This window comes from Lygodium microphyllum, chromosome 13 (genome assembly GCF_053477565.2).
Source record: "Lygodium microphyllum isolate KBCC chromosome 13, Lygodium_microphyllum_v1.1.10, whole genome shotgun sequence".
Classification (NCBI taxonomy): domain Eukaryota; kingdom Viridiplantae; phylum Streptophyta; class Polypodiopsida; order Schizaeales; family Lygodiaceae; genus Lygodium; species Lygodium microphyllum.
The window spans coordinates 6,039,721-6,066,056 of NC_141147.1; the positions used below are offsets into that span (position 1 = coordinate 6,039,721).

At 47.1% G+C, this 26,336-nt stretch overlaps 1 protein-coding gene across 2 annotated transcripts in view; it reads right to left on the minus strand.

Annotated features, from left to right (window-relative positions):
* Positions 1 to 25,198, minus strand: part of PSAT1 (phospholipid sterol acyl transferase 1) — a 259,587-nt gene extending 234,389 nt beyond the window's left edge. The window contains exons 1-3 of one of the 2 annotated variants that reach the window (XM_087690727.1): positions 24,641 to 25,190; positions 18,558 to 18,693; positions 18,008 to 18,152 (exon numbers count right to left, since the gene is read on the minus strand). In XM_087690727.1, the coding sequence (XP_087546853.1) occupies positions 18,008 to 18,152; positions 18,558 to 18,693; positions 24,641 to 24,907 (548 nt within the window). In that variant the 5' untranslated portion in view covers positions 24,908 to 25,190. Of the gene's footprint in view, positions 1 to 18,007; positions 18,153 to 18,557; positions 18,694 to 24,640 lie in introns of both variants that reach the window. The other variant, XM_087690728.1, reaches the window with a different exon arrangement.
* Between the last annotated feature and the right edge of the window lie 1,138 nt (positions 25,199 to 26,336).

Consider the following 26,336-nt stretch of genomic DNA (forward strand, 5'->3'; position numbering starts at 1 on the left):
TGTCGGGGTACATCAGAGGCCGAATCAAAGAGAAAAGCATTGCGCGTGGTCCAAATGTGCCAGCATCCCCAATATCTGAAAAAGTGAAATAAGATCTTCTCATGCAACTGTGGCGGTGCGGGATACTTCGGGCGTACAAAAATCCAGTCGAAAGGAGTTAGCGAGGACCCCACCACCGCGCGCCAAATGTGCGACAAGAGTGACCAGATATTCTTGGCGAGTGGGCAAGAGAGAAAACGATGTCGGGCCGATTCCGCCGGTGTGGTACAGAAGAAACAATTGCCATTCGAGATGCGACGCTTGGCAAGGGCCGAGGCCAGAGGAAGACCACCAATCATCAGCCGCCAAAGAAAAACCTTGCATTTGAAAGGTGTCTTGTTTAGCCAGCCCTCCATCAGCGTTTTCTGCCACCATGACAGCGATTTCCGCAGTCCCCAAACAGTATTAGCTTTCTCTCCCAGCCATTGGTGATCTTGAACAAGAAGATGATACACCTGATTAGTAGAGGCCTTTTCCAGACTCAGACGGCCTGCAAGATCCCAGTCCTGCCAAGGGCGATCCACAGTCAAGGCAGGAAAGGGTTGGCGACCCTTAAGCTCCGACGAAAGCTGCTCCCATAAATCACGGTATCCACGCGGGATCTTGAATAGTCGCCGAGCAGTCCGAAACGATACGAGGACATTGCGAGTGGCAAGGGTAGCATCCGCAACCGACGTCACACCCAAACGGGCCATGCGATTAAATCTTGGTCTGAGTTGGTGTTTATCTTCCCATGAAAGGAGCCCGGATACTGCCAACAATTCCAGCTGAAAGGAGTTAGTCTGCAAGCGGTCCCCTACTGGGTGCCAACGGGCCTTTTGGAGCACCACTTTCCAAGAGCCGACCAAGTGCAGTAACAAAGAGGAAGAGGGACTGGAAACACGAGAGTCAGCATTAAGGACATGCCACCAGGAGGCCCGAAGCCGTGTGTTGCCATGGCGGAGCCCGCTGTTCTCAAGAAAATAACGGGCTATGATGGTCCATGGGTGATGATCCACACACATGGCACGAAAAAGGGACCAACGGAGAGCTAGCATATGAGTGTGTGCATCCAAAATAGCTCCTCCACCCATGCGCTTAGGGGTACATGCGTGTGACCATGAAATCCAGGAAATGCCGGCCTGCAGTGAATCCTTCTTCCACAGCATGAAACGGATGGGATGAGTGAGGGCCTTCAAAGTAGTAGGCGTCCATGGCAACAAAGGCAGGAAATACGTTAGCATTGGAAGCATGATTGTCTGGGCCACTTTGAGGCGGACATGGAATGGCCACGCTTGCGACTTCCAATATATAAACTTCGCCGCCAGTTTTTGTGAAATCCACTCCAGCAGGTCTTTTGGCCGTACATCCACCCCCAATGGGTATCCAAGATGCCTGACGATGGAGCCACGGGAAACCACCTGGCCTTGCCAGCCTAAGGACTGTAAATCAGGCTCCGTACAACTGAGAATGGCTGACTTAAGGGCATTGATGCGAAGCCCAGAGGCCTGACCAAAGAGTTTCCAAACATCTAATGCCCTTCGAATGTTGTCCCTGTCTGCCTGCAAAATCATAAAGGTGTCATCAGCCAAGGATTGGCTAACGAAGTGCTGACCCAACGGAAGAGACAGCCCGGCCAGCTGAGCAGAGGCTGCCATGGAGGATAACATTGAAAGGACCGGGTGAGTCGCCAGGGCAAAGAAGAGAGGGCTCAAAGGACAACCCTGTCTGACCGAGCGTGCAAGGACAAATGGCTCTGTAACTCCACCATTAAGCATAACTCTGGAGGAAGCCTCAGCACTAATGGCGTAGATCAATCGGGACATTCGGGTACCAAAGCCCATAGCCGACATGAGATCTGCAATGAACGACCAGTCCACATAATCAAACGCCTTTTCCAAGTCCAATTGGATCAGTACCACTTCCTGACCGGAGTGCCGCGCATAGTCAATAGCCATTTGCACATTTAAGATATTATGCAGAATGTTGCGGCCCTTAATGAAACCATATTGGAGAGGATGCACAATAGCTGGAAGGTGCTTGTGAAGCTGATTCGCCAGCACTTTGGAGTAGATTTTATACATGGAGCCCATCAAAGAGATTGGTCTCCAGTGTTGCAACTTTGACGGCGAAGGGACCTTTGGAATTAGTTTGATAAGGCCTTCTTTCCATGAGGAGGGCATGACCCCCGTTTCCCACACCTGCTGAAACATGGCCACCAATGGCTTCACCAACTGCGTGGCCGAGGTCTGAAAGAATTCATTAGTGAGACCATCCCAGCCAGGACTTTTATCATTCGGCAGGTGCAACAAAACGTCCATAACCTCATCCTCGCAAATATCCGTCTCCAACACGGCTTGCATATCAACGGGAACCTGCTGGCGGACCAGATGATAGAAGACCGAGCGGGCATGCGTAACCTGGCTAGAAGGCGAGGAAGAGGAACCAAGAAGTTCCATAAAATAGTTTCTGCACATAGTGACAATGCTCTGCGGATCCGTGACCATGCGACCTTCCGAATCCTGGAGTCTGGTCATATTTTCGCGAGCCGGAGACGCGTGCAAGGCGCGAAAGAACTTATGAGACTGGCAGGCGCTATCTTGCAATGTGTCCGTCAAGTTGTGCAGCTTGACTTGTTGATAAGATTTTAACTGAAACACTTGAATAAGATGGGCCAATCGCCTCTCCAGAGACAGCAGAAAATCATCATCAGGGGAATCCAGGAGCAAGGAACGGACCAAAGCCAGTAAGTCTTCTGCTGCATGTCGACGTCGGCGGCAAAGCGAGGCATGATGGATCCCATACTGACGAGCAACCCGCTGCACATTAGAGAGGAGCCGTGCAAATGAAGGCAAGCCCTCAGAGGCGAAGTCCAATAAGAACCTCTCAATCAGCTGCTGCATATAGCCCTGGAAAATTGAATGCTTCAAATAAGAGGAGTTGAAACGTAAAGGGAGCCTATCCAGGAATTGCACAAAAGGTGCAATAGAGTGTGCCCGCATCTCAAGCTGGAGGGGGAAATGGTCCGACAACGCATATTGCCGCAAGACCTTCATTTCCAACATCTCGGGAAGAAAATCATCCCCCTGCATGATATACATTCTGTCCAGTCGCGACCAGGTAGTCGCATATTGTGCGGAATGAAAAGTAAATCCTGAAAAAGAAGGGTGAAGCCACGACCAAAGATCTTGCTTGAGTACGTGCAAAGCAAAGGAACTCCACACCCGGCTTTCCGGCGTATCCATTACCGAATGCCCTGAAGTGGATTGAGAAGAGTCAACACACATATTGAAATCTCCCATCAAAAACCCCCTTCGGCCGAGTGACATGGAGCCCTGCAAAGTGGACCAAAGATCCCGTCGGGATGCGGGATCATTCGGAGCATAGAGGCCCAACAGCCATAAAATCTCTCCTTCAAATACGACTTCGATGACCAGAAAGCGGCCCTGCACATCATTTTTAACAAGGACAGGCTGATATTTCTCATGGACAATCATCAGCACGCCCGAATAGTGCAAAGCATGGGTCCCTGCATAAAACAGACGGAATCCATGACAATCCATCACTTTTCCTGCTTCACCGTGACTTTTGTGCTCAACTGCACACAATACATCCCACTGGTTCTCATGCAAGACGGTCCACATGGCATGTTGCTTATGGCGAGAGCAAATGCCTCACACATTCCACGTGGCTATCTTCATGTATCCTCAAAGAAGGAAGTCAAGAACGAGGCGCCTGCTGCCTCAATTTCACCTTTTCCGCGAGAGCATCCAGGACACCCTCGTCCAGAAAATCAGCCAATACTGCAAAAGAATTCTGGCGACCTGCTTTGGAGGTAGAAGGGAAATCCACGGCCTTGGGAGAGGGGCGGGGATAACGCCGATCCCAGGGTGTAATAACATTTCCTTTGGCATCGAATGCCAGCTTGGCAGGTGGGCCTTTGGGGCCATCGGTATAGGCTCTCCTTGGAGACTGATTACGGGGGGCAGACGGGGCCGTAGGACGCGCAGCCTGCTGTGAAGTGGCCATTTCTTTCCGGCGCGTATACGTGCGCACGGAATCCTAGGGCGCGGTAGGCCCAGGATCCGCCGGGCCTGCATCCAACTTTTTCCCTTTTTTGGGACGTGCCTCAATCCAGTCAGTGCGACAGGAATCCACACTCAGGACCTGTTGTTTGCCTTTATCCACGACATGAGGAGACTGAAGGGCTTCCTGGGGCGTGGCATCAAGCACCATGTCGTCCTTGGGCAGCACAACCTGCGCATCCTCCGAAGACGATTGCTTTTCAGGGCATTCGGCCATGAAATGCCCCAATTTACCACATGAAAAGCAGTGGCCCGCAAAGTTGCCCCATTTTAAGCGAAAATACAAAGGATGCATGCCCGAACAATTGAGGCGAAGCCACGCGGGCCTTTTCCTGGCCGTGTCCCATAGCATGCATAAACGGTTGCGGTTCATCGCCCTGAGGCTTGGGGGAACCAGCACGGTTCCCACAACTGCCATCGCATCCTTCAACATGGGCCAATAGACCGCCGGACAATTTTCCCCCTCTCTCTCTCTCTCTCTCTCTCTCTCTCTCTCTCTCTCTCGTGAAGATAATTAAATTAGATAGTGAATAGTTACATCAGACCATCAGATCAACATTCTCTCTCTCTTTTTTTTTCGTAAAAGGTAATTGTATTAATTACAAAAAAAAGGTACAAGTTTACATGATTACAAGATACACGATGGCTCTAAGCCAACGTGTGTAAACTGTCAGTACAAAACCAGGAAAGAGGTACACAAGTCATGGCAAAGACGCAGAGGAAATTGCCATATGCCAGGGAAGTAAGTCTTCCCAAGGGAGCAAGTCAGAGTGCCAAATGAGATCTATCTGCCAAAGCAAGAGGCCTTTAAGCCTGGCAATGTGTCCCGGAACATTAGAGGCCGAATCAAAAAGAAAGGCATTCCGAGTGGTCCAATTCTGCCAGCATCCCCAGTATCTAAGAAAGTGGAACAAGATCTTCATATGCAACTGAGCCGGTGTGGGGTATTTTGGGCGTACAAAAACCCAATCGAAAGGGCTTAGTGAGAAACCAACCACAGCTCGCCAAACCGCTAACAAAAGCAACTAGATATTCTTAGCGAGAGGGCAAGAAATAAATCGATGACGGGCTGATTCCACAGTAGTGGTGCAGAAGAAACAATTGCCGTTAGAGATTCGACGCTTGGAAAGGGCCAAGGCAAGAGGAAGACCACCAATCATTACCCTTCAAAGAAAGACCTTGCATTTGAAAGGTGTCTTGTTCAACCAGCCCTCCATCACAGTTGCCTTTCACCATGACTGAGATTTCCGCAACCCCCATACAGTATTAGCTTTAGTAACCAGCCATTGATGATCTTTAATCAGAAGATGGTACACCTGGTTAGCTGAGGCCTTTTCCAAATTCAGCCGACCTCCAAGGACCCAGTCCTGCCAAGGACGATCCACAGCAAGGGCAAGAAAGGGTTGCCTGCTCTGGAGTACTAACAAAAGCTCTTTCCATAAATCACGATATCCACGAGGGATTCTAAAAAGCCTTCTGGCAGTACAAAACAAATTGAAGACATTATGACTGGCAAGGGTGGCATCTGTGAAGTCAAGCCCAAACGGGCCATGCGGTTAAATTTTGGTCTGAGCTCATGTTTGCCTTCCCATGAAAGTAATCTCGAGCTTGCCAACAATTCCAGTTGAAAAGAGTTAGTATGTAAGCGGTCCTCCACTGGATACCAATGCGCCTTCTGGAGAACCAATTGCCAGGACACGACCAAATGAACAAGCAGAGATGAGGAAGGACTCGAAAACCGAGAGTCTGCATTAAGAACATGCCACCAGGAGCTTCGAATTTGTGTATTACCATGCAGAAGCCTGCGGTCCTCAAGAAAATAACGGGCTATAACGGCCCACGGGTGATGCTCCACACACATGGCACGAAAAAGAGACCAACGAAGTGCTAGCATATGAGTTTCGGCATCCAAAATAGCCCCACCACCCAGGTGTTTGGGGGTACATGTATGCGACCACGAAATCCACGAAATACCTGCATGCAATGAATCCTTCTTCCATAACATGAAACGAATTGGCCGAGTGAGAGCATTCAAAGTAGTAGGAGTCCAAGGCAGCAATGGCAAGAAATATGTGAGCATTGGCAGCATAATTGTCTGAGCCACTTTGAGGCGAACATGGAAGGGCCAAGCTTGCGACTTTCAATACAGAAACTTAGCTGCTAGTTTCTGTGAAATCCACTGTAGTAGTTGTTTTGGCCGAACAGCAACACCCAAAGGGTACCCAAGATGCCTGACAATGGAACCATAGGGAACAACCTGTCCCTGCCAGCCCAATGACTGTAAATCTGACTCCATGCAACTAAGAATGGCTGATTTGAAAGCATTGATACAAAGACCAGGAGCATGACCAAAGAGCGTCCAAACATCTAATGCCTTGCGAATATTGTCCTTGTCCGCACGCAAAATCATAAAGCTGTCATCACCCAAAGATTGACTAATGAAGTGCTGACCAAAAGAAAGAGACAATCCGGCCAATTGAGTCGAAGCTACCATGGAAGATAACATCGAAAGAACCGGATGAGTCACCAGGGCAAAGAAGAGAGGACTCAAAGGACAACCTTGTCTCACAGAGCGTGCAAGGACAAAGGGCTCTGTAACACCACCATTTAGCATAACTCGCGAAGAAGCCGCAGCACTAATGGTGTAGATCAAGCGGGACATCTGAGTACCAAAGCCCATAGTAAACATAAGTTCTGCAATGAACGACCAGTCTAAATAGTCAAAAGCCTTTTCCAAATCCAATTGAATCAATACCACTTCCTAACTTGAGTGCCTTGCATAGTCATTTGCACATTTAAGATATTATGCAGAATGTTGCAGCCCTTAATGAAACCATATTGAAGAGGATGCACAATGGCTGAAAGATGCTTGTGGAGCCGATTCACCAGCACTTTGGAAAAGATTTTATACATCGAACCCATCAAAGAAATTGGTCTCCAATGTTGCAACATCGACAACGAAGGAACCTTTGGAAGCAGTTTGATAAGACCTTCTTTCCATGAGGAAGGCATGAACCCTGTTTCCCAAACCTGCTGAAACATAGCCGTCAAAGGCTTCACCAGTTGGGTAGCAGAACTCTCAAAGAATTCATTGGTGAGACCATCCCAACCGGGACTTTTATCCTAAGGCAAGCGTAACAAAACATCCATAACCTCCTCCTCACAAATATCTGTCTCCAAAGCAGTTTGCATATCAATTGGAACCTGATGTCGGACAAGATCATAGAAGACTAAACGTGCATGCGTAACCTGGTCAGAAGGTGACTGAGAAGAACCAAGAAGATCTAGAAAATAATTCCTACACATATTGACAATACTCTGAGGGTCAGTGACCATTCGACCTTCTGAATTCTGGAGTCTAGTGAAATTTTCTCGAGCAGGAGAGGCATGCAGAGCGCGAAAGAACTTATGAGTTTGACAAGCACTATCTTGCAAATTCTCAGTCAAATTTTGCAATTTGGCCTGCTGATAAGATTTCAACTGAAACTCTTTAATAAGATCAGCCAAACGCATCACCAATGACAGTAGAAATTCATCATCTGGAGTGTCCACCAGCAGAGAACAAACCAAAGCCAGTAAGTCCTCCGCTACGTGTCGATCCCGCCGACAAAGAGAGGCATGGTCGATCCCATACTGCTGAGCAACCCGCTGCACATTAGAGAGCAAGCGTTCAAAGGAAGCAGTGCCCTCAGCGGCGAAGTCCAATAAAAAACTATCAATCAATCGCTGCATATAGCCACGAAAGATTGAATGCTTCAAATAAGACGAGTTGAAACGTAAAGGGAGTCTATCCAGCAATTGCATAAAAGGTGCAATGGGTTGTGCAAGTATCTCAAGCTCGAGAGGGAAATGGTCCGACAAGGCATATTGCTGCAAGACTCTCATTTCCAGCGTCTCAAGAAGACAATCATCATTCTTGCATGATGTACATTCGGTCCAACCGCGACCATGTAGTTGCATATTGCGCCGAATGGAAAGTAAACCCTGTAGAGGAAGGGTGTAGCCAAGACCATAGATCTTGCTTAAGTACAGCAAGCGCAAACGCATTCCACAGCCGACTTTTCGGAGCGTCCATCACCGAATGCCCTGAAGTGGGCTGTGAAGAATCAACACACATATTAAAATCCCCCATCAAAAAACCCCGTCTGCCAAGTGACAAGGAGGTCTTCAAAGTATTCCAAAGATCACGGCGGGATAAAGGGTCATTCGGAGCATAGAGACCCAACAACCATAAGATCTCTCCTTCAAATAAAACTTCAACTACCACAAAGCGGCCATGTACATCATTTTTAATAAGAACAGGCTGATATTTCTCATGTACAATCATAAGCACACCAGAATAATGCCCGGCGTGTGTCCCTGCATAAAACAAGCAAAACCCATGGCAATCCACAACTTTTCCTGCTTCACCATGACTCTTGTGCTCAACTGCACACAAGACATCCCACTGATTCTCATGCAATACAGTCCACATGGCATGTTGCTTATGGCGAGAACAAATGCCTCGCACATTCCACGTGGCTATCTTCATGTGTATTCAAAAAGAAAATCAAGAACGAGGCACCACTTGCCTCGATTTGACCTTTTCTGCTAGAATGTCAAGGACACCCTCATCCAAAAAATCAGCTAACACAGCAAAAGAGTTCTGACGGCCCGCTTTAGAGGTAGACGAAATATCCACTGTCTTGCGGATGGCACGGGGATAACGACGATCCCATGGTGTAATCACATTCCCTCTAGTATCAAAAGCCATCTTAGCGGGTGGGCCCTTTGGACCGTCTGTATATACTTTCCTAGTAGACTGATTACGGGGAGCAGAAGGAACCATAGTATGCGCAGCGTGCTCTGAAGACAGCATTTCTTTCCTGCGCATATACGTGCGCATGGAATCTTGTGAGACATTAGGCCCAGTATCCGCCAGGCCAGCATCAAACTTTTTACCTTTTTTGGGACGTGCCTCTACCCAGTCATTGCCACGGGAGTCCAAACCCGAAAAAGGTTGTTTACCTTTATCCAAAACTTTAGGTGGCTGGGTTGCATCCTGTGACGGAGCATCAAGCACCATGTCTTCCATAGGTAGCACAACATGCTCATCATTTGAAGACGGTTGCTTCTCTGGGCACTCGGCCATAAAATGCAACAAATTTTCCACACGAAAAGCAGTGTCCTGCAAAGTTGCCCCATTTCAAACGAAAGTGCAAAGGATGCATGCCAGAGCAATTAATACGAAGCCATGCAAGCCTTTTCCTAGCAGTGTCCCATAACATACACAAACAGTTACGATTCATGGCCCTTAGGCTCGGGGGGACCAGAAGAGTTCCCACGACGGGCATGGCATCCTTTAACAAAGGCCAATAGACAGCCGGGAAATTTTCCACTTCAACCCACACCGGGCATTCACGTTGAAGCAGGCGCTAAAAATCCGCCATAGGGCGCCATGGCACAACATGGACCAAACGGCGATCAAAGAACAATGGCAGTTTAGACAGGAGATCAGGCCGATGCTTCTCCGATTTCAACAACACATCATAGAAGCCTCGGGGCCCAACAAAAATCTCCTCAACACACTCCCCTTGTAGTAAATGGTGCAGCCACTGGCGAATATGGGAAAGCATTGGGATCCTGCCAGTGAAGAAGTGTATAACAGCAGGGTCATAAAACACCGAAAAAGAGCGCAAGACATTTCCTCCCAACCAACGAGGCCCCACCAGCCCAACCGGCCTCCCGGCCCCCGGGGACCACCCTAGAAATAGCCACAGCGAGAGGTAAAGCCCGGCGACCACGCCCCGCCGGCCCCCGTCCCCGCAGAAGACACTGGTCGAAGATACAAGGGATACTACGCCGCCATCGGTGGGCCCTGCCCCGCCGCTTTAGCCTCTCCATGCTAGACCGACCCATGCGGGACATCTTAGGATGAACACCCCAGGAGCAGTTCCACACCGCACTGGGAGTACCTCTAGATTGTATCTAGTCTAGATATCATTTTGTACCTACTCAATTTAGTTCAACATAGCATAAATATTAGCTTCATTGGGACTTTTGAAATCTCCCAGACATTTGTATGCAACATTTTGGTCTCATAGGCCAACTTGGCCTGTTGTAGACGTTAATATAACTTTCTTTCTTTCTTTCTTTCTCTCTCTCTGTGTTCAGATCCGTGGGCACACAAGTCAAGACGCTGCCTCTCTGACAACTGTCGGACTTAGGGTTTACTGCAGCTGGGCAGCTCTCGCTTTTTGACACCTTGGTCACACCAGCCCTCCTGTACGGGGCTCCCATATGGGGGTCCAGTCTCTACCACACGTGGAGGGCCCCACAGGATCAGCCACTGCCTAAGGAGGAGGCCACCTATGAGGGATGGGAGCAGATGGAGAGACCCTTAATACTTATGATCTCACGAATGATCCGAAGCAAGCCCTCCGTACCACACGAGATCATCCGCGCAGAGCTGGGGGCACCGCCCCTCGTGGCTAAGGCCCTCTTCCAGACCGTGACCTTCTTGCGCCAAATATGGGACCTGCCCCGGCACCGGTACCCCAGACTCGCCCTGAAGTCATCCAAACAGCTAGCAACACAAGGGGACACTGAGTGCTGGTATGCCCGAACAGAGACCTGGCTACGGCTCCATGGCCTGCACATGGACCACCTCCCCCCACTACAATACAGCCTAGACTGCCCACACCTGGGAGCTCAGCTGAGAGGAGGTGAATCGCATCATCAGAATGGATATCATCCAGACAGACACAGCCAGGACATGGGTGACCCCCACGTCAGAACTAGGAACCAAGAAGGCTTTCTATCGAGAGCACTTCCTGCACATCTCCCCGGATGGCTTCATCACCCGCCCAAGCTACATGGACACACACCTGTCTCACGGGGTCAGAAGTGCCATCGGACAGATCCGCACGTCCTCAATTACGGGTCGAAATGGGCAGATACGGGGCCAACCCCCTCCCCCCAGAAAACCGAATCTGTCAGCTCTGCCATCTCGAGCCAGAGACAGAGGAACACTATATCTATAGATGCCCAGTGTACTACGAAATCCGGGGACGCTTCCACTGCCTATTCAACGAAGGATTCGGACCACTCTCCAAGGTGATGGAATTCAAAGACCAGAGATGCCTAGGGCTCTTTCTACTGGAAATACAACGCCACAGAGACCACCTCCTACGAACCACGGAGCAAAGACAAGGAGCCACCAACCAACGCACACTCAACGAATTCTACTAAATACCAGCTACCCTCCCCACCACCGAGCCCCCACCAGCCCAACCGGCCTCCCGACCCCGGGGGACCACCTTAGAAATAGCCACAGCGAGAGGCAAAGCCCGGCGCCCACGCCCCGCCGGCCCCCGTCCCCGCAGAAGACACATGTTGAAGATACAAGGGATACTACGCCGCCATCGGAGGGCCGTGCCCCGCCGCTTTAGTCTCTCCATGTTAGACCGACCCATGCGGGACATCCTAGGATGAACACCCCAGGAGCAATTCCACAACGCACTGGGAGTACCTCTAGATTGTATCTAGTCTAGATATCATTTTGTACCTACTCAATTTAGTTCAACATAGCATAAACGTTAGCTTCACTGGGACTTTTGAAATCTCCCAGACATTTTGGTCTCATAGGCCAACTTGGCCTGTTGTAGACGTTAATATAACTCTCTCTCTCTCTCTCTCTCTCTCTCTCTCTCTCTCTCTCTCTCTCTCTCTCTCTCTCTCTCTCTCTCTCTCTCTCTCTCTCTCAAAAGGTAATTGTATTAATTACTCTCTCTCTCTCTCTCAGACCCGGATCATCCACATTCTTCAGCACGGGGCGGGTTCGGGACGCCATTGACAGACTCCAAAATGGTCGTGCCCAAGACCACGAAGGCTTGGTAGCAGAGCATTTGACCCATGCTAGAGACATACTGGCACCTCTCCTAGCACACATGTTCAACAGAGCCCTATGCCAAGGCTTCCCAGCCAGTTGGTCAACCAACACCATAATACCTATCCTGAAGGCCAGAGACCCCATGGTTCCCACGAACTACCGAACAGTCATGGTTGGCCATGTACTAGCCAAGCTCTATGGATCCATACTGGACCACGAGCTGAGCAAGTGGACAGAGCAACACCAACACCGAGCAGCAGGACAAGCAGGGTTTAGGAGGGGGTTCTGCACCCTTGACCATATCCTCACACTGAGAGCCATCATAGAGGAGGGCAAAGCACATGGAAGACGGGTGTACTACTGCTTCGTGGACTTCCGCAAGGCCTTTGACACAGTCCCACGAGCGAGGCTCATGCAGAGACTACAGGAACTGGAGGTACCAACCGAAATACGATGGGGGATACTGGCACTATACGAATCGGTAACGGGCCGAGTTCGGGCACCGAGAGGGCTGTCAAAGGAGATCACCAGCACCATTGGAGCCAAGCAGGGATGCCCACTATCGCCCACCCTATTTGGCCTCTACATTGATGAGATCTCAGAGTACATAGATAGATTGGGCGAGGTGGGATCGAGCCTGGGAGGGACACTGATACCTATCTTACTATATCCGGACGACATAGTCCTCATTTCTAGCACACCCGAAGGGCTGCAGCGCCAACTGGACGCACTACAGGCCTTCTGCCAAGACAAAGACCTAACTGTGAACCTGGGGAAAACCAAGGTCATGGTGTTCAACACGTCAACCCAATGGCTCCGTCGGTCGGTACCCCCCTTCACATACGGTGGAGAAACCGTGGACGTGGTCCAAAGATACGTCTATCTGGGGATTACATTCTCTGGGCCGAGATTTATCCTGAGAAAAGCCGCGTAAGATAGACTAACCCGAGGCTATGCAGCCCTCAGGTCAATGGAGAACCAATGTGCCCGCATACAGTTCCAGGAACCCCGGACAAAACTCTGGCTTTTTGACACCTTGGTCACACCAACCCTCCTGTACGGGGCTCCCATATCGGGGTCCAATCTCTACCACACGCGGAGGGCCCCACAGGATCAGCCACTGCATGAGGAGGAGGCCACCTATGAGGGATGGGACCAGATGGAGAGACCCCTAGTACTTATGATCTCATGGATGATCCGAAGCAAGCCCTCCGTACCACACGAGATCATCCGCGCAGAGCTGGGGGCACTGCCCCTCGTGGCTGAGGCCCTCTTCCAGACCGTGACCTTCTTGCACCGAATATGGGACCTGCCCCGGCACCGGTACCCCAGACTCGCCCTGAAGTCATCCAAACAGCTAGCAACACAAGGGGACACTGAGTGCTGGTATGCCCGAACAGAGACCTGGCTACGGCTCCATGGCCTGCACATGGACCACCTCCCCCCACTACAATACAGCCTAGACTGCCCACACCTGGAGCTCAGCCGAGAGGAGGTAAATCGCATCACCAGAATGGATATCATCCAGACAGACACCGCCAGGACATGGGTGACCCCCACATCGGAACTAGGAACCAAGAAGGCTTTCTACCGAGAACACTTTCTGCATATCTCCCCGGACGGCTTCATCACCCGCCCAAGCTACATGGACACACACCTGTCTCACAGGGTCAGAAGTGCCATCGGACAGATCCGCACGTCCTCACACCAACTACGGGTCGAAACAGGCAGATACGGGGCCAACCCCCTCCCCCCAGAAGACCGAATCTGTCAGCTCTGCCATCTCGAGCCAGAGACAGAGGAACACAATATCTGTAGATGCAAAGTGTATTACGAAATCCGGGGACGCTTCCACTGCTTATTCAGCGAAGGATTCGGACCACTCTCCAAGGTGATGGAATTCAAAGACCAAAGATGCCTGGGGCTCTTTCTACTGGAAATACGACGCCACAGAGACCACCTCCTACGAACCACGGAGCAAAGACAAGGAGCCACCAACCAACGCACACTCAACGACTTCTATCAAATAGCAGCTACCCTCCCTACCACCGAGGCCCCACAAGCCCAACCGGCCTCCTGGCCCCCGAGGACCACCTTAGAAATAGCCACAGCGAGAGGTAAAGCCCGGCGACCACGCCCCGTCGGCCCCCGTCCCCCACAGAAGACACTGGTCGAAGATACAAGGGATACTACACCGCCATCGGAGGGCCCTGCCCACCGCTTTAGCCTCTCCATGCTAGACCGACCCATGCGGGACATCTTAGGATGAACACCCCAGGCGCAGTTCCACACCGCACTGGGAGTACCTCTAGATTGTATCTAGTCCAGATATCATTTTGTACCTACTCAATTTAGTTCAACATAGCATAAATGTTAGCTTCACTGGGACTTTTGAAATCTCCCAGACATTTGTATGCAACATTTTGGTCTCATAGGCCAACTTGGCCTGTTGTAGACTCTCTCTCTCTCTCTCTCTCTCTCTCTCTCTCTCTCTCTCTCTCTCTCTCTCTCTCTCTCTCTCTCTCTCTCTCTTCGTAAAAGGTAATTGTATTAACTATGAAAAAAAGGTACAAGTTTACTTGATTACAAGATACACGATGACACTAAGCCATCATGTGTAAAGACCCAGTACTAAACTACAAAAGGGTTACAAAAGTCATGGCAAAGACGCAGAGGAAATTGCCATATGCTAGGGAAGTAAGTCCTCCCGAGGGAGTAAGCCAGAGAGCTGAATGAAGATCCATCTGCCAATGCAAGAGACCTTTAAGCCTCACAATATGTGCCAAGACATTAGAGACCGAATCAAAAAGAAAGGCATTTGAGTGGTCCAATTGTGCCAGCATCCCCAATATCTAAGAAAGTGAAGCAAGATCTTCATATGCGACTGCGCCGGTGTGGGGTATTTTGGTCGTACAAAAACCCAATCAAAAGGGCTTAGCGAGAAGCCAACCACTGCTTGCCAAACCGCTGACAAGAGCGACCAGATATTCTTAGCGAGAGGGCACGAAATAAATCGATGACGGGCCAATTCCACAGTAGTGGTGCAAAAGAAACAATGGCCATTAGAGATTCGACGCTTGGAAAGGGCTAAAGCAAGCGGAAGACCACCAATCATCACCCTCCAAAGAAAGACCTTGCATTTGAAAGGTGTCTTGTTCAACCAGCCCTCCATCACAGTTGTCTTCCACCATGACTGAGATTTCCGCAATCCCCATACAGTATTAGCTTTAGTAACCAGCCATTGATGGTCTTTAATCAGAAGATGATACACCTGGTTAGCTGAGGCCTTTTCCAAATTTAACCAACCCGCAAGGTCCCAATCCTGCCAAGGACAATCCAAAGCAAGGGCAAGAAAGGGTTGCCTACTGTGGAGCACTGACAAAAGCTGTTCCCATAAATCACGGTATCCACGAGGGATTCTGAAAAGCCTCTCTCTCTCTCTCTCTCTCTCTCTCTCTCTCTCTCTCTCTCTCTCTCTCTCTCTCTCTCTCTCTCTCTCTCTCTCTCTCTCTCTCTCTCTCTCTCTCTCTCTCTCTCTCTCTCTCTCTCCAGCCCCACTGACCTCACGGCCGTGGGGGACCACCCTAGCCATAGCCACGGCAAGAAGTAAAGCCCGGCGCCCATGCCCAACCGGCCCCCGCCCCCGCCCCCACAAGAGGCACATGTTGAGGATACAAGGGATACTACGGCGTCACTGGAGGGCCCTGCCCTGCCGATTCAGCCTCTCGATGTTAGATAGACCCATGCAGGACATTTTAGGATGACCAAGCTCCATGAGTAGTTCCACACCATACTTGGAACACATATAAATTGTACCCAGCCTATATACCATTTTGTACCTACTCAATTAGTTCATCATAGCATTAGATGGTAGCTTTATTGGGACCTGGAAAGTTTCCCAGACATTTTGTATGTAACGTTTTGGTCTCATAGGCCAACTTGGCCTTTCATAGACGTTAAGGGCTATTATCCAGAGCTAAGTCACCGAGAGCCAGATGCAAGAAATAAAACACCAAATCTGTCGCGCTACTGGACAAGAGGCAAAAAGATGAAGCAATGTTTCATCACATGTAGTGCAAAATACACAACGACCAGCAGTTCGGGCACGCAGCACATCTCCAATAAGGGCTAGGCAAAACGAGGGTAGGAGCGTGGCTCGCATCATGAGACGGGCCATGGCACAGCTATCAATCATGTTAGGATCGAAGAAGAGAGGGGGTAAGTTGCACTCTTGCGGAGTGGGATCTATCCTAAGGAGAATTCTAAGTAGGCGAAGGTAATTACAAGTGGTGATAAATGCTGGGTCAAGGCAAGAGGAGAATGTATCTAGGAAGTGTACAATGGCATTACATAGATCGCTAAAGGTGAAGGTAAGAGCATCCTCGTAATTTGTACATTAGCCTACATGGTTTGGATATTGACCGTCTTCCACCTTTGGATTATAGCCTTGACTGCCCCACACTTTCTCTTAGCCGATCAGAGCTGAAGAACCAGGTGATTAGAGCTGATATCTTGAGGATTGAGACAGCAAAGGACATGGATCCATCCACCACTCCCTCTAGAATCGAGGATGGAGTTCTACAGGAGTCATTTCTTGTGTCTCTCTAATGATGGTTTCACTATTCGGCCAGCATATATGGACACCCATCTCTCCCATAGCGTAGGGTTGCTATCAGACAGATCCGCACCTCCTCACATAGGCTTCAGATGGAGACAGGCAAATGGACAAATACCCTAGCAGAGGATAGAACCTACCAGCTTTGTGGTCGAGAGCCTGAGACGAAGGAGCACTACATATGCAGATGCACAGTATACTATGACATACGAGGAGGGTACCACTACCTCTTCCGTGATGGATTTGGACCCCTTTGTCGTGTCATGGAGTACGAGGACCAGAGATGCCTAGGTCTCTTCCTCTTGGAGCTCGAGAGGCGCCGAACTACACTACTGCGAGACAGGAGGCCAGTCATCCAAAAGGACACACACAGAGAGCAGTGACAGACTTCTTCTACAGAGCCGACCCTACTGACACTGCCAACCTAGCAAAGACAAAGCCACCCCGCTAGACACCTTACAGGCCACACTGTGGAGTCACACTGGATAGAACCATTTCCCTTCGTCAAGCACGACGACCCCGTCTACCAAGACCACACCCGAGGAGGCCACACCACAGTCGGATTAGAGCCATTATCAGGAGACACCGAAGACTCACTACCAGGCATATCAGTGCAGCAGCTAGGGACCAGATCATAGCTGAGATCATGTGCATATCTTGAGGTCGGCTACAGCCCATAGTCTCCACCACACTTTTGTACATGGCTCTATCAGATCTGGTTCTCCTTTCCTTTTCTTTTCTTTTCTATCGATGGAACAACACTACACATGGTTCAACCCATCATATAGTTATTTTCAGTATTGTTTCATAGGCCACCCACTTATTTGTAATGTTATCTTTACCTTACTGATGAGATGACATTAGACATGGATGTACTCTGGATTTTGTCTCATAGGCCACATTGGCCTTATGTAGACGTTAATATATCTTTCTTTCTCTCTCTCTCACATAGTCCACCATTGACCTACATCAACCAAAGCCTGCATGCGTTTGTGGGTGTGTGTGTATGCTTGTGCATTGTGCATCCGCACATGCAGATGCATGAGTGCGGTGGGCCCAAATCCATCTAAAGTATGCATGTATGTGAGCATGCATAAGGTAGTTACCAAGCCATTTGGGAAAAAAAAAAAAGGGAATGTCCTCGCAATAGTTAATGTTCAAATCTGGTAAACTCTGCTAGTATTTACAAAATATATGCGATGATAAGCCTTACACTTGCATCGTTTGATTACAATTTTTAAAGTCATTAAGGTAGCAAATGCATGGAAGTCCTGGATCCTATTTACACAGAAATGTGTGAAGTCAGATTAAGTAGTTCCAAGAACTATCAGAAATAAGGATATAATCCTAGATCTGGCAGTGCAAAATCATGTATGAAAACATGTTGGTTATTAAATGCGGTTAATATAGAATGTTTACTTTAGTCTATGAAAATAAAGGTCTCTTTCCTCCAGCATTTTCCCAGACAATCGCCAATCATATGGTACAGCAATGATAGCATCTGCTTCAATTCCAAACTCTACACACCAATCCACCCACTCCCTCCAGACTGAGGATAAGGGACCTGAAAAAAAATATACACACGATCAAGTTGAAAGCCTTAATAAACTTTTATAATTACGAGGCCATACAATGGAGAAAAAAATTAACTTTAGCTTAAGCATGTGTTACCAGGTCACAAGCATACGTAAAGAATATTATCCTGCTCCTCTACTTACAATCGGCACCTTACAGCAGTAGAACCAGAGAATTTGACAGTTGCAGCTAACAAAATGAGAATGTCATGCGGTCATTAGGTAGTTGACAAGTTATCAAGGCATGTGGTGCACGTCTAGTAACTAGCTTTAATACAGTATATCATGGACCCTGCATTTCACAGAAAGTGCAACAAGCTAGAGACTTTCAACAACACCTCAACTTGGAGTACTGGATGCTTATTAGAGGTTGAACACCTAAAATTGGACAATACCAGTAATGTAGCCAGGATCAAGCTCCGTAATTGCAGTAAGGCCTGAGTCTGGACGAGACTTGCACTCTGGATGATCTGTTTGGTTGTAAGGTTCTAAAAGCATGCACTTCAGCCAACAATTAGGTACAGAAATAACCTGCAAATTATAGGCAACATAATTAGCATAGTAACAGATTCCTCCATTCAAGATCTTCACAAGACTAACCTTTCAGCAGCTTGGTCCTAAGACTCAATAAAGTCAATCAAAGGTACCAAACGATACACATCTTCAGTATACACAAGCAACCATGGCAAAGTGAATCAAAGGAATCTCCAACAAAGAAAGCCCTGACAAAATCTTTGGATTCTCAACAATTTATGTATAAAGTCTAGCTTTATACATACTACAAAACAAGTGCAAACTAAACAACTGATCCAACTTTCTAAATTTATAACTAAGGTGAGTATAACAATGAATTAATGTGTAATTACACACCAAGCACAAGTAAATTTGCAGTTCGGTCGTATTCTCTGGCTAGACAGATGAAGGTCCACTAATCTGTTGAACTGGGTGCCAACATTGACCATCCATTTTGCATGTACCAAACATCCATGAACTGGTCATAAAGTATGATTAAAAGATCCAGAACATGTATAAGACATTGAACATGTTTGGCATCAGCTTATAGATTATTTTGTATAAATGTCCAATCACATGTACACATGAAGAAACTCACTCTTGCTCTCAACTCACACACTCAACTATGAAAACAACCAAGTTTCAATTCTAACAAATTCTGAAAATTGATTAAAAGGAGAGTGCAAATAGTATCCACTTTTGTATCTCACAATGTGTGTATGAGAAGCCAGAGAGAATGAAGAAAAAGAAGAATAAGAAAATTATTGAGCCCTCCATCTTGCCCATCATTCCCCTATTGTTGCCTCTTTCAAGTAGTTTAGACACCCTACTGGAGTAGCTATAACTTCTGCCCAGTGCTGTCTCGAGCTGCCCACATCAGCTCAAGCTGCTGCCCACACCTGATGGCTCCTGACCTAGAGGGCTGCTGCCCACCTGAGTTTTAGGTGTTGGACTAAGTGTGCTACCTAGGTCTATGCCTCAATCTAAGTAGATATGTGCCTCAATGTGGATGGAGTGTATTAAGTGTGAAGCTAAGTACAATGAGGTGATTGTTATGGGCTATTTGTGTGTGTATTTAAGAGATACAAGAGGCTAGATGAGTTCTAGGTGCAGGTTGTGTGTGAGGTGAGTGCACTAAGATGATGAGTACAAGATGGTGTGCCTTTCTTGTTAGTTCATGGGATCAGTGGACTAGATCAAGATACACACATGAGTGCACACAAGTTTTCACCTATGCACACAAGACTGCCTAGGTGTAACAAGTCAATTTGGGGCTTTTCTCGAATCTGAGGATCTCAACACAGAATTGGACAATCTGACTCAGAAATTGCAAAGTCAGTGCACATTTGCCTGGGAATTTTGGTGCTCTTCACATTTTAGTGAAATTACTTCAATTTCACTGACGTTAGTGCACGCACGACTTGGAAAATTTGGGGATTTGTCCAGATTTGGTGCAAGCAAGATGCAACAGTGATATTTGTCTCAGAAATTGCAGGAATTTGTGACATTTCGTCCCCGACATTTGAGGCTTTTCATGTACATGCACAAATTGGGCTGAAATTGACCCAATTTCTCGACATTGAGCCACATTGGACCCCGTGCAATTTGGGGCTTTTGCGATTTGGGCAAAATTTGTGCAGCACTTGGTCATTTTATGTACATGCAGGTTGAATTCCGCGCAATTTGGACATCAACACTTGGTAAAATTTGGGGGTTTTGCTGAAATTGCTTTATTTTGGCAAAACTAGATAGTCCTATGCATAACAAAGGAAATGCAGATGTGTGTTTGACGCTTTGAGCACAAAATTTTGGGGCTTTTGATCATTCGTGTCGAATTTTATGCCCGTGGTACATGTACAATAGAAATTGCAGCTGAAATTTTGGGATTTCTCATGTAATGTGATGCACATGCCTTTTGGAACAGTTGTAATCAGTTGGATAATGATGTAGCAATTGGTTTGGTGCTTCTGAAAACTTAATTACAGATCTGAAATCTGTACTTTTGCGTGGTCATTTATTGCTGATTGGTACTTGTTTGTACCTTGGTCACTTGGGTGGCAGTTTGGGCCTGCATTTACTGTTTTTTTTTTTTTGTCACATTTGGGCTAAAAACCATGGCTGGCAGCAATGACAGCACTAATTCGATGCATATAAAGAAACTTGAAGGCGCACATAATTTTGCAGTGTGGCAAAAACAATGCTACAATATCCTATTACAAAAGAAGCAGGCAAAGCTGATCAAAACTAAAAGGGCAAAGCCTGCGGACATGGATCGGGACGATTGGGATGAGTTGAATGAGCTTGCACGCTCAACCATAGAGCTATCGATATCTGATGCCTTGCTCTTCAACATTGGAGGTTTGGATTCTGCATATGCTATATGGACTAGACTGGAAGAACTGTATGCACAGAAGAGTGCTGTAAGTAAAGTGTATTGGCTGAAAAAGCTTATGGATTTGCGTATAAAAGAAGGTACAGCAATGTCTACTCACTTGAGTGAGTTTAACTCCATTTCCAGCCACCTGGTTGCCTTGAAGTTCATGATTGATGAGGAATTTAAGGCTACTTTCTTGCTTTGCACTCTACCAAAGAGTTGGGATACATTCAGGACTGCTATGAGCAATTCTAATGTGATCCTTTTGTATGCTGATATAGAGAGTGCTCTACTTATGGAAGAGATGAATAGGCAGAACAACGCATCCAGTAAGTCTTCCAGTGCTTTACATACTAGGGGCAGATCACAGTAAAAGGGAAAATATGATGGCAAGGGACGCAGTAAATCACATGGCAAAGATGTTGAATGCCATCATTGTGGCAAGAAGGGTCACTTTAAACGTGACTGCTACAAACGGAAGAAAGAGAAAGGAAAAGGCGAGAAGACAGATGATTGCAAGGAAGAGAAGAGAAGGACAGTCAACCTAAGAAGAGCGGTGTAAAAATTGAAGAGGTGAATGTAGTCACTCATGACAGTGGCAGTGGGAGTGATGTACTCTTTGTCTCTTCACATTTTTGTGCACATGCTCTACTTGCAGATACAGATGATGACATGCATACCTAGATTCTTGATTCACGTGCTTCCTTTCATGTCACCCCTCATCGTGAGTGGTTCTCCGCCTATACAGGGGGTCGACATGGTGTTGTCCATCTTGGGGACAACTATGCATGTGAGATTGCAAGTATTGACAGTGTGCAGTTACAGTTTCAAGAAGAGCTTGATTAGCCAGGACAGCAAGCTATTAATGCTGATTTGTAGGTTGAAATGCCATGACAGCATGCTGAAAATGGAAATTTGCAGGAACAGCCAACAAACACTGGTTTAGGAGATCGTCTAGGGCTACTAGACAACCTGACAGATTTGTTCTTGGTGCAATTAATGTGGCCGAATATGTCATATTGATAGACTGTTGTGAACCGTCTTGCTTCAAGGAAGCATTGGACAGACAGGACAACAAGAAATGGTATAAAGCCATGCTGTCAGAGATGAAATCTCTTGAAAAAAATGGCACTTGGGACTTGGTGCAGTTGCCTAAAGGGCAGAAAACCCTTCCATGCAAATGGGTTTACAAAATGGTCACTTCTGGTTCCTCACCCAAGTACAAAGCAAGATTGGTTGCAAAGGGGTACAAGCAGGAGCATGAAATTGACTTTGATGAGATTTTCTCTGCTGTAGTCAAGATGACTACATTGAGAACCATTTTGGGCTTGGTTGCAGTTGAGGATATGGAGCTCATACAGATGGATGTAAAGACTGTGTTTTTACATGGTGATCTGCATGAAGACATCTATATGCAGCAGCCTCAAGGGTTTGTTGAACAAGGGAAAGAAAAAATGGTATGTAAACTCAAAAGGAGTTTGTATGGGCTGAAACAAGCACCAAGAGAATGGTATCATAAGTTTAATACATTCATGCAGTCCCAAGGCTTTCATAGAAGTCAAGTGGATCACTGCATGTACACCAGAAGGCAGCAGATGGCAGCCTGATTATCTTGGTTTTGTATGTAGATGATATGTTGATTGCTGGCAGGGATACTCATGTCTTGAATTCACTGAAGCAAAGTCTTCATGGCAGTTTTGAAATGAAGGATCTGGGTGATGCAAATCACATTCTTGGCATGCGAATACTCAGGGATAGATCTAAAGGCTTACTCTATCTATCTCAGCAGGAGTATATCTCCAAAGTTTTGCAACGTTTCAATATGGAGGGGGGAAAACAATTGGGGTTCCATTGCCTCCATATGTGAAACTTAGTGCAGAGGGCAGCCCTACATCTGATGATGAGAAGGCTGAAATAGCCAAGATACCATATGCTTCAGCTGTTGGCAGTTTGATGTATGCTATGGTTGCTACACGTCCTGACATTGCTTTTTCAATGGGAGTGGTTAGCAGATACATGGCAACCCCTGGCAAGAAGCATTGGGATGCAGTGAAAGGTATTATGAGATACCTCAAAGGCACAAAGGAGTTGTGCATCTGCTTTGGAAAGCAGAAGGCATCTGTTGTTGGCTTTACGGATGCAGACTATACTGGTCATGCGGACTGCAAAAAGTCCACTTCTGGGTATGTGTTTACTTTCACAGGAGGAGCAGTTGTGTTTCCTTCTTCAGCATGCCACTGTGATGGTTGTCTTAATCACTTGGATTGCTGATCTCATCTTCTCATCATCACCTACAGCTCTTCGAGAATTATGTTCCACTCCCTACACTGCTATCCTTCATCACCAAGTGTCTTCTCCAACATCCCCCTGCCCAAAGGATTGTGTTTCACTCCCTCCACATCTACAAGTGTTGCCACCTGATCAACCAAGATAGTGCAATTATCTTCAAGCTCTAATCGGCATCATGGACTCAACTCTAGCCTCTCCTCCTCCTTATCTGCTTAGAGCCGCCCTACAGTCTCTCCAATTTTCCATGGAATCTCAAAGAACCACAATGCTACTGATGCATTTCAGCCAACTGCGAAAAAGTTATTTTATTATTAAGCCGATGCTAATTCATTTTGATAGTTTAAAATATCAATAGACACAACAACTACATGTATTTTGAAATGTGAACTTGTCTCCAAACACTAAAGAAGTGTTTTGTCTTCGGATTTTCTCTTGTCGTGGCTTTTCATGTTCAAAGATGTAGCTATGTTGGCAAATATTGTATGCACAAGCATGAAGGTGTGATCTCAGTCTCCATAATCAACAAATTGAACAAAGAACTCCAAAAGAAATGGGTCTAGGATGAAGAGGAGAATCAAGAAGTTTGGAAAGTCCATTGATGGTGAACTATTTCTAAAGGAGTATATATTTGTACTTGTTTACAACTTGCTAACAAAACCAACTTGCAACAATCTATCCCAAATTCTCCATCCAAATTGGGCTTTGAGAATACATCTAGGAACAAGTTGAAAGCTTTGAAACGTGTCACATGCGAACACGAATTTTATCTGGTCGGTTGACATTGCCAACCAACACCTCATACCCACCTTGGGTCACGTCACACAAGATCATTATTTCAACTTGAGATTCTAAATGAAACCCACCCTTAGCCAAGAGCCACATCCTAGAAATAGCCCTATCACAGTTAGACATGGGTGGCTTATACCAGCAAGCCCACTTTCCAAGTGCCACTAGAATGATTTATTGTAGGGAGATAACTCAGCCATCATCAAGCCTAGGGCGTCACTTTGCAGCCTTTAACGAGCAATGCTGAGACCAACTGAGGTATTTTCCCAACAGTGAACACAATCATCGTGTTGTGATATACGTTCCCGTGTTCTGATATACGTTCCCGTCCGCACTTGAGAGACTCTATATCTCAAAGGGACATCCTTAAAACTCTTCTGATACAGGCACCATTCCAAAGCACAAGCCTTTTGTTGTAGTAGCTTACAGACCTATTTTAATTCAGCTTTTGCACTGAACCGTTCAATATCATTTAAGCGCTTTAATCAATCCTCAATTAATGGAGGGAGCTATTACCTTCCTGGTATCAAGCCAAACAGGATCCAAAGGTCGAAAATCAAGGGGAGAGAAAGGACAGTCCAGCATTGCCCAGGCACGCAGTCTGGTGGATGCGAATCCAGGGATGATCACTCCCGAGAGCTTGGAGAGGTGCGGCCCCCATCGTTTGGAATCGACGCCTGCTGCCGCGACCCGGACGCTTATCCAGCACGAGCAAAGGAGTAGCCAGCACGCAAGCTTGGCAGCAGAGCTCGGGAGGTGCCACGACGACGAGACAATGATCATGATGATGACGATGGACGACGGTTCAGAAGAGAGGCACGGCCATTAACGCGTTTGTAATGCTACTCCCATCTCTCATCCTCTCTCGTCGTCTTCCTTCTACTTCCTGCTCCTCCTCCTATATTCAGTTCCGGAACTCGTACAAAGTACATATGCTAGAAGGACCAGGCTAGCTCGCAGCTCTCCCTGGCGATAGCATATTCCCTCCCGGCTTTCAGACACGTTCGATACCTTGATTCGTTCAATGCTCTAAACTTTAAAGTTCAAATCACGTGGTTTTTGACTCCTGCATTAATGATAGCCACCACATAGATTTCCACTGCATTCCGATGTCAATCCACACTCTTTGTTCCTCAAAAGTAGCATCATGCATGACCTGTTTATAAGGCAGCAGGCTCTTTTCAAACCACCAACCTAGATAATCATACACTAGCGTTCCGCGCGTGCTTCACAGCAGCTTCGTTGTTTTGAAGTGGCAAGCGAAGTTATCGTATGGCAACTTCGCACAACAATCAATTTTTCATCTTTCTTTTTCCTCTCTCTCCCCCTCCTAAATTCCCTTTGTCTAATTTTCTCTCTCTCTCTCTTTCTCTGCCTTCTATTTTGGTTTATTTTTTCTTCTCTCCTAGTTTTCTCTCTCCTTTTTTCTTCTCTCTCTCTCTCTCTCTCTCTCTCTCTCTCTCTCTCCTATTTTTTCCTTTCTTTTTATTCTTCTTTTGTCTCTCTCTTCATTCTCCTTTTAAATTTTTTCTTCTCTCTCTCTCTCTCTCTCTCTCTCTCTCTCTCTCTCTCTCTCTCTCTGTGTTATTTTCTATTCTCTCTCTTTTTAAATTTTATATTTCCTCTCTTTATAATTCTCTCTACATGTTATCCGGAGGATTCTTGATCTACATTGACAGCAGACTGAGATCCGACGACGCTCGACACATTGGATCTCAGATCTCCAGTTTGCTCTTTCTCCACCGCCGATGTACCACATCCTGCATCCAGGAGGGCTCACCTGCTATTAGCGACTTCGACGACTGCTACTACATCCCAGGATAGTATATCTCCCTGCATCTGTTACATATACACATCGCACCACTTTATCATAGCCGATAGTTGTTCCCCTATCACAGCCGACATTTGTTCCCCTTTTGTAGCCATTATCTGGAGTACCAGAGCTACATACGCACATACACATACACGACACTTATCACACTCACAGCACCGTATTTTCAATTTTCAGTTTTTAGCTTTTCATTCAGCACTTTTATTTTGGATAGCTGGACCTCATCAGTTGTATCACAGTTTGTCTCATAGGCCAGTTTTGGTCTTTAGAAGACGTTAATATAACTTTCTTTCTTTCTTTCTTTCTTTCTTTCTCTCTCTCTCTCTCTCTCTTCTTCTTCTTTCACTTTCTTTCCCCCCTCCCCTCAGTTTCTTTCAAAGT